The sequence below is a fragment of the Mesocricetus auratus genome, unplaced genomic scaffold, assembly GCF_017639785.1.
Source record: "Mesocricetus auratus isolate SY011 unplaced genomic scaffold, BCM_Maur_2.0 Super-Scaffold_100004, whole genome shotgun sequence".
In the NCBI taxonomy this organism is placed as follows: domain Eukaryota; kingdom Metazoa; phylum Chordata; class Mammalia; order Rodentia; family Cricetidae; genus Mesocricetus; species Mesocricetus auratus.
The window spans coordinates 76,300,726-76,313,995 of record NW_024429189.1 but is presented as its reverse complement, the minus strand read 5'-3'; the positions used below and the strand labels follow the sequence as shown (position 1 = coordinate 76,313,995).

Here is a 13,270-nt window from a genome sequence, read left to right as displayed (position 1 = left end):
TCAAATTCTGTAGCAAGGGCATAAAAGGTTACATTGGTGCAGCATTCCTGTATCTCTGGTATTTAGGTAAGAGATGGATAGATTCTCGGAGCTGGCAGCCCATTCATTCTAGCCCAAACACTATGTTTCAGGTAAGTGAGAGACCTGGTCTCAAGAACTGAGGCACACAGTGATATAGGAAAACACCCAAAGTTTACCTGTTCCCTACACATACACATGTATGCATGGCTGAGAACAGCCACACATCAATGCTTACACCTTCCCCACACAAGAAATGTTTATCTCATTTCTGCTTCTGTCCTAATTGTACCTCCCAGTATTCTTTTGTGAAGTGATCTTGTTATGCATTCTATGAGATGAGAATTTTTGAGGATTTATACAAATTGTATGATTTTTTAAAATACAGAGACTGTTGTTGAACCCCTGTTGTGCCTCATGGGTCTGGTAAATTCTCTCCAGGAGGGAATGTGAGGTAGCCCAATCTTGTGAGAGGACTCTTTTTAATAATGACAGCTGTGGTCAGTTCAAGACAGAAAAAATTATTCCTTATCCAGATAACAGTGTTCTGCAGCAGTCAGTGAGTGCTGGTCATATAATTGTGTAGTAAGTAGTTTCTGTAATTCTCAGTGCCTTCATGCTATGCTTTATGTCGAGTTTCCATTTCTCTAACTTTTCAACCCACCACATCTAATTAGTCTATTCCATTGATATAAAAGCAAATGTAAGTTCAGGAAACAAAAATGCTTTCGCAGTATATCTGACATTCACAGTGGTTAGATAATTTGTTTAATCCTTTCTTAACTTTTTTATGTTCTCTGTAGAAATTTGCTAATTAGGATATCCCAGAGTTCAAGAATTACTTGGTTACATGTGAGTTTATGCTTGTTTTTCAGTGAATAAATCATAGACTAGAAATGTTTTGAGTTGCTCTTGACATTAGTGAAACATACACTTTGTTATATTCATGGTATAAGTCTTCCTTTCCTCAGCCCATTCTGCATCTTCTTGCCTTCTGCCTGGATACTGTATAAACAGAAGCCTCTTAACTGCTACATCCTACTATCCATTTAATGTTGTTGTGTCTTAAGACATATTTGGGAATGACTTACATTCATAAAATTCTTCGGTGCTTGCCTAACGTGGACGGGACCATGGATTCTTTCCCCATATGACTGACAAGGATAATGCTCAAAGTGCTCCATTTCTAGCTAAAATGATATAAAGTCCTTGCTTCAGTCTTTCAAGAGTGACATAATTTGACTTGATACCATCTTTTTAACATGTTTCCCTAAGTTTTCTGTTTCACAGTGCTAACACATGTACTGAAGGAGAGAATAAGTTGCAGTAAACAGCAAAACATCTGGAAATACCCGAAGATTTTTTATTTCTTCTGTTTGTCTTTTCTCCTTTCTGATATTGTAGATTTAATTTTATTGATGCTACATTATTCATTTGCATGCTCAAATCCCCACATCAGACTGGAGAACCCATGCACAATATTTATATTGCCTCCTATAGCCCTATCAGTACACAATGCTCAATTAATATATAGAACATGAATGACTGAATGCTGTATAAAATTTATCAATTAGCCGGGTGTTGGTGGTGCACGCCTTTAATCCCAACACTCGGGAGGCAGAGGCAGGTAGATCTTTGTGAGTTCGAGGCCAGCCTGGTCTACAGAGCGAGTTCCAGGACAGGCTCCAAAACAAGACAAAGAAACCCTGTCTCAAAAAACCAAAAAAAAAAAAAATATATATATATATATATTTCCTAAAAATCCCTAAGATTATATGCTTTGTGTATTTCACTAATCCAGGGTGGAATTTACTATTGACAGGTGAAACTGAACTGTAAATATTTCTAAAGTGCTTTATTTCTTTTTAGGAGGCGTATGTCTCATCATTTTATTTTGTTTATTCATCTATTGTATATCCCAGCTGCAGCCTCCTCCCTATTCTCAATTCCCAATATCTCCTCCATCCCCCTCCCTCCCCAGTCACCTCCTATTCCTTCTCTATCCAGGAAAGAGCAGGTCTCTTATGAGTATTTCTAAGACAGAACGTATCAAGTTGCAGTAAGACTAAGCACCGCCTATGTGTTAAGGATGGGCAAGGTGACATAGTATATGAGAAGTAGGGTCCCAAAAGTCAATAAAAGAGTTGGAGGCACCTCTTGTTAAGAATCCCATAAGAGAACCAAGCTACAAAACTGTGACATATATGCAGAGTGCCTAGATCAATCTCAAACAGGTTCCCTGGTTGTCACTTCAGTCTCTGTGAGCCCCTAAGAGCCCAGGTTAGTTGATTATGTGAGCCTTCCCATGGTGTCTTTGATCCTTCTGGCTCCTATACTCCTTTGTCCTCTGATAAATCTAGAAAAAAATTATCCCGAGTGACATAACCCAAACCCAGAAACATAAACATGGTATGTACTTGCTCATAAAAGGATATTAGCTGTAAAATAAAGGATAACTATACTATGATCCACAGACCCAAAGAGACTAGATAACAAGGAGAGTTCATGCAGAGGGCACTCAGATCTCCCTGAAAGGGGGAAAACTGAGGAGATTTTGTGAGTGGCCTGAGTGCAGGTGGGGCTGGGAACATGAGTGATACGGAGGGCTTGGGTAGGAGGGAAAGACTGCTGAGGGTACTGCTGGGGGCATTTCGGGGCTGAGCAGAAGCCTGGCATGGGGGAATCCTCCAGGAGTCTATGTGGAGGACCCCAGGCTAGACTTCTCAAAAGTGGGTAAGAGCCTGAACTGGCTGTCTGCTGTGACCAGATTATTGCCTGTCCCTGTTGTCATCAGAGAAGTGTGATCCAGCAACTGATGGACACAAATGCAGAGACTCCCAGCCAAACATTAGGTGGAGTTAAGTAATTCCAGCACTTTATTTCTTTAAAAGAAAGTCAAAATTAAAAATCACCAGGCAAGAAATTCTTAGGAAGAAATCTTAAAGTGAAGCCAGGCCATATTGTTTCCAAATTCAGATGGTATCTTTCTATTAAAAATCTTGCACAGATTGGAAATGACTAATCAACATTAGGAAAATGTAATTGGGAGATCTGCCCTCATGCTGTTCATGGCTAAAAATTTCTTCATGTCCAATTTTAGCAATGGTGTTCCAATGTGAATTTTTTAATGATTGGAACTGCTATATTTAAAAGAAATCAATTTATAAGTCTCCTAGTCTCTGTTGATGATGTCAGGTACACTGTTCTCTATCACTTTCCATCTTCAGTGAGGAATGTTACCAAAGTCTTGGAGATATCCAAACATAGGAAGCATACAAATAGAAGGCTAAGTATAGTTCAGAGGGATGAAAGTTAGTATGAGTAGGAGATTAAATAAAATAATTTGTGATTATTAGCTTTATCCATCCATGGTTCTTTGGTTTTAATGTTTCAATTTTTGTTACTATTTTTAAATTCAAAAAATCAACCTTAAAGCTATAACCTGGGAGTACTTTTTTCTTCATCAGAGTCTGATAATAGCAAGCAGTATTTATACTGGGCAAAATGCAAAACAGTTGTTTGTTATTGGAATATGTTCAGCCAGCTTATCTCCATAAACACTCTGAACAAAATGAAATTGTACAATAGTAGTTGTTTTTAACTATGATAGTAGAGGCATATGAAGCAAAGTTCACTCTTAAATCTAAGTCCATAAGCCAGGTGGCAGTGGCACCGCCTTTAATCCTAGGACCAGAGAGGAAGAAATAGGTGGATCTCTGAATTTGAGGGCAGCCTGGTCTACAGAAAGAGTGCCAGGACAGCCAGAGCTACACAGAGAAACCCTCTCCCAAAGAATAAAGTAAATGAAATCATTTGCATTTCAGCAATACCATATAATTTTAACAGGGACTATTATGGGATAACAGATTTAATATTAACATTGCACTCAACCAGCTTCCTTCTGGACCTCTGTCTCCTCATAAATTGAAGGATTAGAATATTCAGTTGTATCACTTTTTGCTTTTGCTTTAATATGTCTAAATCAGATCTGCAGCTCTGATTCAGTTTTTAATTTACTGTGGAGGAAATAGTTAAATCAGGATTTTTTATTTTGTTTTAGATGATTATAGTGATAAAATATTATTTAATTGTGTTAACCTAAAGCAAAAATACTTTTTTTCATTTTAAATATAAAGATTGCCAACTGACAAGTAAAACATGTTACAGAATTAAACATCACAATAAATTCTTAATGTTCTCAAAGAGTTTTCTTTTTTAATGAATCAATTTAATTGTTAACTAACAGTTTGATTGTCTGGGCAGATTACTACTTTTGCTGAGCTCTTAAACTGTCCAACATTTTGGTAGCTGTTTCTTGGCAGATGCACACTACTTGGTATCACCTGATTCCATGTGCTGACCCTTGAGATCCTCTGCTCTTTTGTTCATATCATATCAACAAACACACATTAATGTCCTGTTGGTCTGTAGTAATACCACCATATTAAGTGGGAAGTAGTTTATTTCTTCTTTAAAGCATTTTTATTTTTATTCTGAGAAGAAACTGTCTTCTGTCCTCTTCACATACCCGCTCACTACAACCCAAAGTCTTTTCTGCAGATTAACACAGACATCATAAGAACTCCTGGGAATCCATAACTAAGTGCTCATCCTTTGAGTCCATCACCCAGAAAACTGCTCTCATTTTATGTAAGTCAAGCCACGACTTGCTTGTCTTTTCTCTTTCCTCTATCCAATTTCAAAGAAGTTTGGCTTCTTAAGCACAGTTTCTCTGCTGCTTAACCAGTGTTTTCTATTTATTTTTACTAAAAGATGTGGTGGTGCTTTGCAATAAAATGGTTTTGGTGGTCTGCAAAAGATAGCAAATGCCCCTGGCATACAAATGGATTTTGTGTGTCCATAACACAAAGAGGGATGCTCTCTCAGGCTGGACTCTTAGGGGAGTGCCTGGACCCTGCCCTGAGCGAAGTGACAGACTTTGGATATCCCCTATGTGGAAGGAAGTGGGGATAGGGTGGGAGGCTGAGAGGGATGGTGGGGGGGGTGCGGGAGGAGGGGGGGAGAGAGGGAACTGGGATTGACATGTGAAGCAAGCTATTTAAAATTAAAGTAATAAAAAAGTTAAAAAAAAGAGATAGGAAATGCAACTTTGTTCCTGTGCTGAAAAAAACTCACAAGGATCATATATTCTGAAAACATCTGCCTAAGTGGAACCAGTATTTATCCCTAGTGCACTACTGGACTTTGGATGCCCATTCCCTATGGAGGGATACTCTCTCAGACTAGATACATGGGGGAAGGCCTAGGCCCTGACCCAAAAAATATGTCAGACTTTGATGATCACTCATGGGTGGCATCACCATCCCTGCTGAGTGGATGTGGGGTAGGATGAGGGGTTGGTGGGGGAGCCATGAGAAGATATGGGAGAAGGAACTGGGATTAGTATGTAAAATAAGATTATTTACAAAACATCTGCCTAAAAAAAGGAAGAATACAGGAGCTAAATAAGCACACCTCAAAACTCATCCTGGCACAAAGAGTGGGAGGGAGGAAGAAGAGTTACAGATGATTGTAGTGGATGCTGGGTCCTGAAACAGGATCCACTTGAGCAACCAGTGTTCTTGACCACTGAGCTATCTCTACAGCCCCTCTAAACATGAATTTCTTAAAATGTCAAATTACTGTTGAAAGTGGTATAAAATATATAACCATGCTTTTTGTGCCAATGCTGTTAGAAATATAAAGTTAAGTTCTGAAATTTTTTTATCCTGGGGTTGGACAAATGGCTAACTGTAAGAACAACTTATCACACATGTATGAGAGACTGAGTTAGAAGCCCCAGAATCCATGTAAAGCCAGGCATATGTAATCCCCTCACATGCATATACATGCACACAGACCTGTCATACAGAAACATGTATGATATACACATCACATAAAAATACGCAAGTAAAAAATTTATGTTAATGCTGCTTGTACTTATTTTTACTATGTTTCCTTCACTTTCTGTTTTATGGCTATCCTCTTTCTACTTTAGTAAGATTTCCTTTAGGTTATGTAGGTTGTCATGTTCAAGAAGCACATTTTAGTCCATTTCAGGAATTTCCCCTCATGTGTAGTTTGTACATACATGTGTACAAATGTGTGCTTTAACCTTGGTTGATAATCGTTGGCTATTTTTCACTGTATCCAATATTACTACATTGTCTTTATTTTATATCGCCAGTGACTTTGTTGAAATAGTCCATTAGAGTTAACACATGACTTTGAGAGGGTGTTCAGAGACTTCCCTAACTACCAAATCAGTCTTAGACAATTAATTTGTACACTGTTTCTTATAGTCCAGCTCCGGTGTCTTGCTCAGCTGTAATTTTAGAATTTTCTTTACAATGTGATCAAGTAAGATAACTAAGAAAATTGAAATCTAGTTCCTACATTTTATGTCTGGAAAGATATATTCTAGTGTTCTGGCACAATTTTTGGCAAATTTTGCAATCTCCTAAGAGTCATGGTTTGGATGAAAAATAATATTCAGTTAGGCCGTGCTGAATGGCATATTCTTTTAAATTTTTTCTAAAAATTATTTCATTTCTTGAGATTGTAATATAATTAAATCACCCCTCCTTTTTCTTCCATCGAACACTTCAATATACCTCTCCTTGCTCTCTTTCAAATTCATGGCCTCTTTTCATTAATTATTATTACATAAATATTTATATACATGACTATACCCTGCTCAGTCTGTATAGTTTCTTGTATGTCTTTTATTCTAATTGCTTTTGGACACTGGAGACATTTAAAGGTATTAAAATTGTATAACTTTGGTGGTTTTTCCACAGATATATACATAATTTAATGACAAGTTTAACATTTCCCTCAGATATTTAAACATAAGAAATCTTTGACTTTTTTTCTCTGTGTTTGTTAATTTTTCATTTTTCAGATTTTCTTTTATTTGTTCTGTGACTGTTTTTAGGAATACCCATTCTCATTCCCACTTTCATGAATATGTCTATATTTTATTGCAGTATTTAATGAAATCAGTATGATGTGAGCCACACCAATTTTAAGCCATCTTCAACAATGAGACTTTATTAGAAATATTACTGGTTTTGAGCTGGCTATAAAGCACTGAAGCTGCATCAGAGTACTGTGTCCAATTTGACCTCATGATGAAATATTAATGTTTTGGTTTTTCAGTGGATTTTACTGATATTCTGGTGAAAGTTTCTTTTTTTAAACACAGCCCAAAATAAGGCCAAGCCTTGATTATGAAAATTTGAATTAGGGCAAACAATACTACTTTTATGTTAGTTCCTATCTCTAAAATTGTCTGCTTCTACAAATGAAAGGAGGTGAAAACAATGTTATGTTCATACTAAAGAGTAACTTTCTTTTCCTGTATTGGTAAGGTCTTTCTAGATATGACATTTGGTTCAGGAGGACACACGAAAGCCATTCTTCAGAAGGAACCTGATATTACTATCTATGCCTTAGACCGAGACCCAACAGCTTATGCAATAGCTGAGCAGCTTTCAGAAGTTTATCCGTAAGTAATTTTCTATTTAATTTTGGTGCTGAGTGTTATCAAGTTTGGTTTATCTCCCCTGAATTTGTTTAACCTTGAATGTTCTGTCTTTTTTCCTTACTGGCTATTTCACTGTTCACACCCACCCCTGAAAAATAAAGAATTAATGTAAGCCACGTTCTCAACGCAACAAAAAGTAAAGATATACTTTCCAAATCTGTGGAAATAAAATACAAAAATGACTCTACTATATAAGATTGATTATATGATGAAATTTTCCACAAACAATATTTTGACAACATATTGTCAGGAAATTCCCCTTGTTAGGTGTAGATTTAAATCATGAGACTTGAAGTATAAGGCCTGCATGAGCAAGCTATCAAGATGTCGTCTCAAAATATTACACAGTCGAATACAATGCAAAAATTCAGTAGATACTTTCTATAAATTTAGCTGAATAAAGTATATGAGATTCACAGAGTATCTGTATCTATGTATCACAGTAATGCACCTGCTTTCTCAGAATTTCCTGAGACTCACATGCAAACAGTAATTTTTCCTTTTGCTGGAACTAGTGGGCTCTCACTCTGCCACCTTTAAAGTAAATAAGTAGAATCCCAGAGATGGTTCAGGTAAGTGTGCATGCCTCCAAGCCTGACTATCTGAGTTCACTCCATGAATCTTACATGGTAGAAGGACAGAGCCAACTTCGGCAAACTGTCCACTGAACTCTGCTCTCCCCACACAAGCCATGGAATGCACACTCACATTCCCCTACAGTTGTGGGCACACACACATGCTAAACGTTATTTTAATGAACAGTCATTATAGAACAGTGTGAATCACATGCTAAAACCTATGACTATGGTATTTATAGTACTTTAGAAGAGAAAGTGTCATGTGACTTAGGTAACCATTTCCAGGTTTAAGGACTATTTTCAGGAGTGAAGGTTTTTATTATCTCACACTTAGCACCTGGAATCAGGAAAACAGATGGGATTTGAGAGGAATTTGACTTTATATAAACTCATTATTACTTACTACTATCTAACAATGAAATAACTCATTATGGCCATGGTAAAGTTTATCCAGAGTCTAAGAATAGAAACATTCTGCATTCATGTGGGGAGTATTTCCCACTATTTCAGCTGATTTTGCAGATCTAACAAGTAAGATTCATGCTCTCAATGAAATTCTCAGTAATGTCAATTTCTCTGAAATTCCATTACTTTTTACAAAGACTTGATCTCATTTTGTCTTGTAAAAATAATAAGAAAATGTGTTTCAACAACATGGTGCTATTTTTTTATTTCTAAGTCTTTCTACTAGCCATAATGTAACATAGATGTATTTAAGTAGAATTTATTTATCAGACATAATATTTTTTACTTTGTAGATGTGTAAGCTACATATAAAAGTTTAAAAGAAGTAATAATCTAGCTGTTTTATTAAATATATTCCAGTTAAACAAAAGAATATAAGGTAAATAATTTTTATTTACATGTATTTGACTATTCCTTTGTGCACGTGTATGCTGCTGTACACATGTAGATGTCATAGAACAACTTGTGGGAGTTAGTTCTCTCTTTCTAAAATTTGAATCCATAGTTTCAAACTCGGGTACTATGGTTCGATGCCACTGTGCCATCTTGCTTGCCCAAGGAATCAATCTAATTATAAAACATATCTTAGCATTTAGCCCTGTCATCCAGATTGACTTTGGGAGTTCATTCCACGTTTCGGAATGATGTCTCTACCTGGACACAGTGAGGAAGGCCTAGACCCTGCCCCAGATCATATGACAGACTTTCAAGATCCCCCAAGAAGGGCCTCACCCTCCTTGGAGAGTGGAGTAGGGATTTGGTGAGGGGTTGGGGGAGGTTTGAAGGGGGATGGGAGAGAAGGGGAGGGAGAGGGAGCTAGGATTGACATGTGAAGCAAACTTGTTTCTAATTTAAATTAAATTAAAAAAATAAATTAAAAATAAAAAATCCTTATCTTAGCAATGGACAAATGGCAATTACTTTCTGTAAAGACAAGTATACATGAATTTCACATTTATATTTATAACTTCAAAAGGCCTGACAAAAGTAAGAAACGTAAAAATATTCATTCATCTTTTTGTTATAGTTACTTAACTGATAGTTAACATCCCAAGATATAAACCAAATATTGCTCAGCAGTCAAAATCATGTGCTGGTCTTGCAAAGGGTCTGTTTTCACTTCCCAGGACCCACATAGGTCAGCTCATAACCACCTGTACCATGAGTTCCTGAGGATCCAATGTCTTCTGTACTCTGCTGACATCTGTACTCGCACATGCACCTTATTCCCACCGCTACACACATTCACACACATGCATATACACATAGTTAGAAATAAAAATCCACCAGCTGATATGATAAAATATCAGCTGTAAATTTGAAAATCCATGTGAATTTAAAGACCTAATATAGGAAATGGTATAAACATTCCATTCACAAGAGTTCCTAAAAGTAAATAAAGTGTTAATAACAATGTTTCTCTTTTTGATAAAGTGTAACTTTATTAAATGCAGTACAAGATCTGAACAAAGGGAAACATTTGTTTGGGGGGGGTGGAAGAAATTACTCTTTTTGAAAACCCTCCCCCCCTTCCCCCGGAAAAAGTTTATTGATGTCATCCACCTCCAGAAAGCATCTTAATTTAATCTTACCTGATTTTTTTTTATTTGAGTGATGTGTTATTTCATTTATAGTGGGTAGAAAGGACATCGTTTTTGAACAAAACCCAGAGGAATCTTGCATCACTAGATGTCAGATGATGTTGTAAAAAGACTGTAGTGAATCAGTATGTTATCGTCGTGAGAATAGGTCCAGTGAGTTGTTAGAGATTCTGGAAACAGATCCCATAAATAACCACTTAAAGAAAGATAAAACATTTATACTTATTGATAAAGTCATATATTACTAATAAGTAGGACTGATATGCCATTCAGCTTTACAGAAAAAAAAATGGAACTTTTTTTTGTCTTACATAAAAAGTGACTTCCATAAAGGGAAAATGTGTGAGAAAAATGGTAATAAAGTTCCTAAAAGAAAACTAAAGCTTGAGAAATTTGCCTACTCAAATTCACAGATCTATAAATCATAATTTAGAAATAATGTTCTATAAAATAAAAAATCCTAGTTATTAAATGATATACTATTTTTTAAAAAGTAAATTTGAGAACAAAATATGATTTATAGAAAATGATTAGTGTATCAATACAGGATGAGTTTTTAAAGATTGATAAGATGACTACAAATCCAATTGTCAAAGTGGACATTAAAATTCTGATGAGATTTCATCACCGAAGACTTTGAAAAAATGTTTCAAGTTAGTAGTCGTAATGAAGGTCATGCAGTTGTAATGGTACACTATGGAGATTGGGATTACAATAGAACATAATGGGGTATAATTTTACTAGTGAAGATATAGAGAACTTACATATAATCATTTTAAAGCATATTTATAATATCCTTAATAAATATATGCTTTTTTAAGAATGCAAGTTGTCTAAATAAAAGAGGCAGCAACTAACAAGACACATCCTTAGGCTTAAACATTGTATATATTTTCTGCATAGGTATTTATTGAGGATATGAAGGCAGGAGTCTATGAAAAGGGTATAACAGTTAAAAGAAGCTGTACTTTATGACCACATCTTTGAATATTCATGTAAATTATAATATATAGTGTATATTATATGTGCACACACACAAATGTATACCTTATTGTGTCAGTAATCTAAAAGATTCACAATAAAATTTTAATGGAAATCATTTTTGAGAATACTGGATGTTTATAGGAATATTAACTTCTTGAAACAAGGAGTTACAATTTGTGTTAGAGAACACAATGGAATAGTATGAACATGTTTTGAGAAAATAAAGATAATTATTTCTCTCCATGTATTAATGTTGCTGTCATTTTAAAACACTTTATACTTCTGAAAAAATTTCATATTATTTACTTTGTCAAAACTACGTTAGAAACCAGCATTTTCTCTGAAAACTGAGCAATTCAGGCAAAGCCTGACTTTTCTATTAACCAATTTTAGCTCTTTCAGAAAAAGATGGCATATTAGATTACCTGCTGTTTGAAGACTGGACCTTTCCCCACTGCCTCTGAAGACTATGCTGAGGAAACACATTTAAATTGGGGCAGCAGGGCACTCAGTTTAGTCTTAGCTTACTGGAAGATGGATGTTGAAGGCAATTTAAAAACATGTAGGATTCTTTCTAATGATTTGAGGAACAAAATGCATTCCATATTCCATACAGTTAGTTCAGAAAATATAGAAATATTGAAGAAGGAAACTAAAATTATGCTGATTTCATCATTGGATTTTTAAAGCATATTTTAAAAAGCTAAGCATTTTTGTTTTCAGTAATTTAAAAAGTTTCCTCTATAGTGATATAATTGGAGAATTTATCTATATGGTACAATAGATAATAATTATGTATGTGTCATCCTTACATTAGATGTTTAACGTTTACCTTCTCTTCTTGTTAAGCTACTATGCCTCAAATTTTGTCAGATTTGCATATGAAGTTAAAAAAGGGAAAAGTCTTTAATTCCCAGTTTCAGGTTGCTTCTTAAGCACTTTAAACCAAATGACAGTGGCTAGAAGTAATCTAGGTATACTCTCTGTCAGAACCAAAACAGGTGAGTCTGGTTCTGCATAGCAGCCCAGGTCATGGGCTCCAGGCAGTAGAAAAAGAGAATACCTACACTATCTAAAAAAACCGCTTTTCTTGTTTATTCTGTCTGGCTCCTGGGCTATAGTATGGTACTTACTACATTCAGGGCAGGTTCTCCATTATTAATTAATACACTGTACCCAGAGATATGCTTCACTAACTTACATGATTCTCAGTACCATTAAGTTGGCAAGGTAGGCCATTTATATGGTAATATCTGCTAGACAATGGTAATTCCTAGTCTCCCATCTGTTCTGGATCCTTTCCAATTTTTCTCCATTAACTTATTAAGCATGCAATTTTTGATAAAATGCAAATATTATTAAAAGAGTTCCCTGACATAAATACTCAGATTTGCCTTTCCATTGGTCTTAAGTACAATATCTTCAACCAGGTCATACTCCATCTGCCCTACCTTAACTCTTTACTGTGTTTCTTCTATTTGTCCTGATGACTTGTTTTATAGTTCCTTGAAATGTCCTATCCTCTTCACTTTTAAGAATCTTTGGATATTCTGTTCTCACTACTTATAACATCCTCTCCTGTTGTAACGTTCCTACTTCCTTTCTAAGATAACATTCATCTGGCCATGGCTGGATTTAATTTCCTTTGGCAATCATTACAGATTAGACTAAATATAATACTGATAACATATTACCTTAGAACATACTGTGTTTATTAACTGTCATAATCACAACCATAGTTAAATATTTTTGAAATTATCTGATTTCTATTCATTTTTGCCTTACACTGTAAGCTTAGTGATATATAAGCTACATGCCTTAATTTCCTTATAGCTCTCAGGACTTAGAAATTTCATTAAAACAAGTTAGGACAATACATGCTTTTGAAATAAACATATTTATCAAACCTTAGGAATTTTAAACCAAATATTAATGGTCTTACTTTTACACTCAAAAAAATGTTTCATCCAGTAATATTGCTATCCTATAGGCAAAGGTTATATTTACAACATCCTTTTTAGCCATTGTTGTAAAAAGGTAATAGACTACCATCTGTAGTTCATAACTATCATGTC

The 13,270-nt window shown here is 35.4% G+C and overlaps 1 protein-coding gene across 3 annotated transcripts in view; it reads left to right on the top strand.

The window, feature by feature from the left end:
* Mettl15 (methyltransferase like 15) overlaps positions 1–13,270 on the top strand; it is a 158,050-nt gene that overhangs the window by 65,198 nt on the left and 79,582 nt on the right. For all 3 annotated transcript variants that reach the window (XM_013118262.3, XM_005064812.4, XM_013118265.3), the window contains one exon: positions 7,392–7,528. In XM_013118262.3, the coding sequence (XP_012973716.1) occupies positions 7,392–7,528 (137 nt within the window). The remainder of the gene's footprint in view (positions 1–7,391; positions 7,529–13,270) is intronic.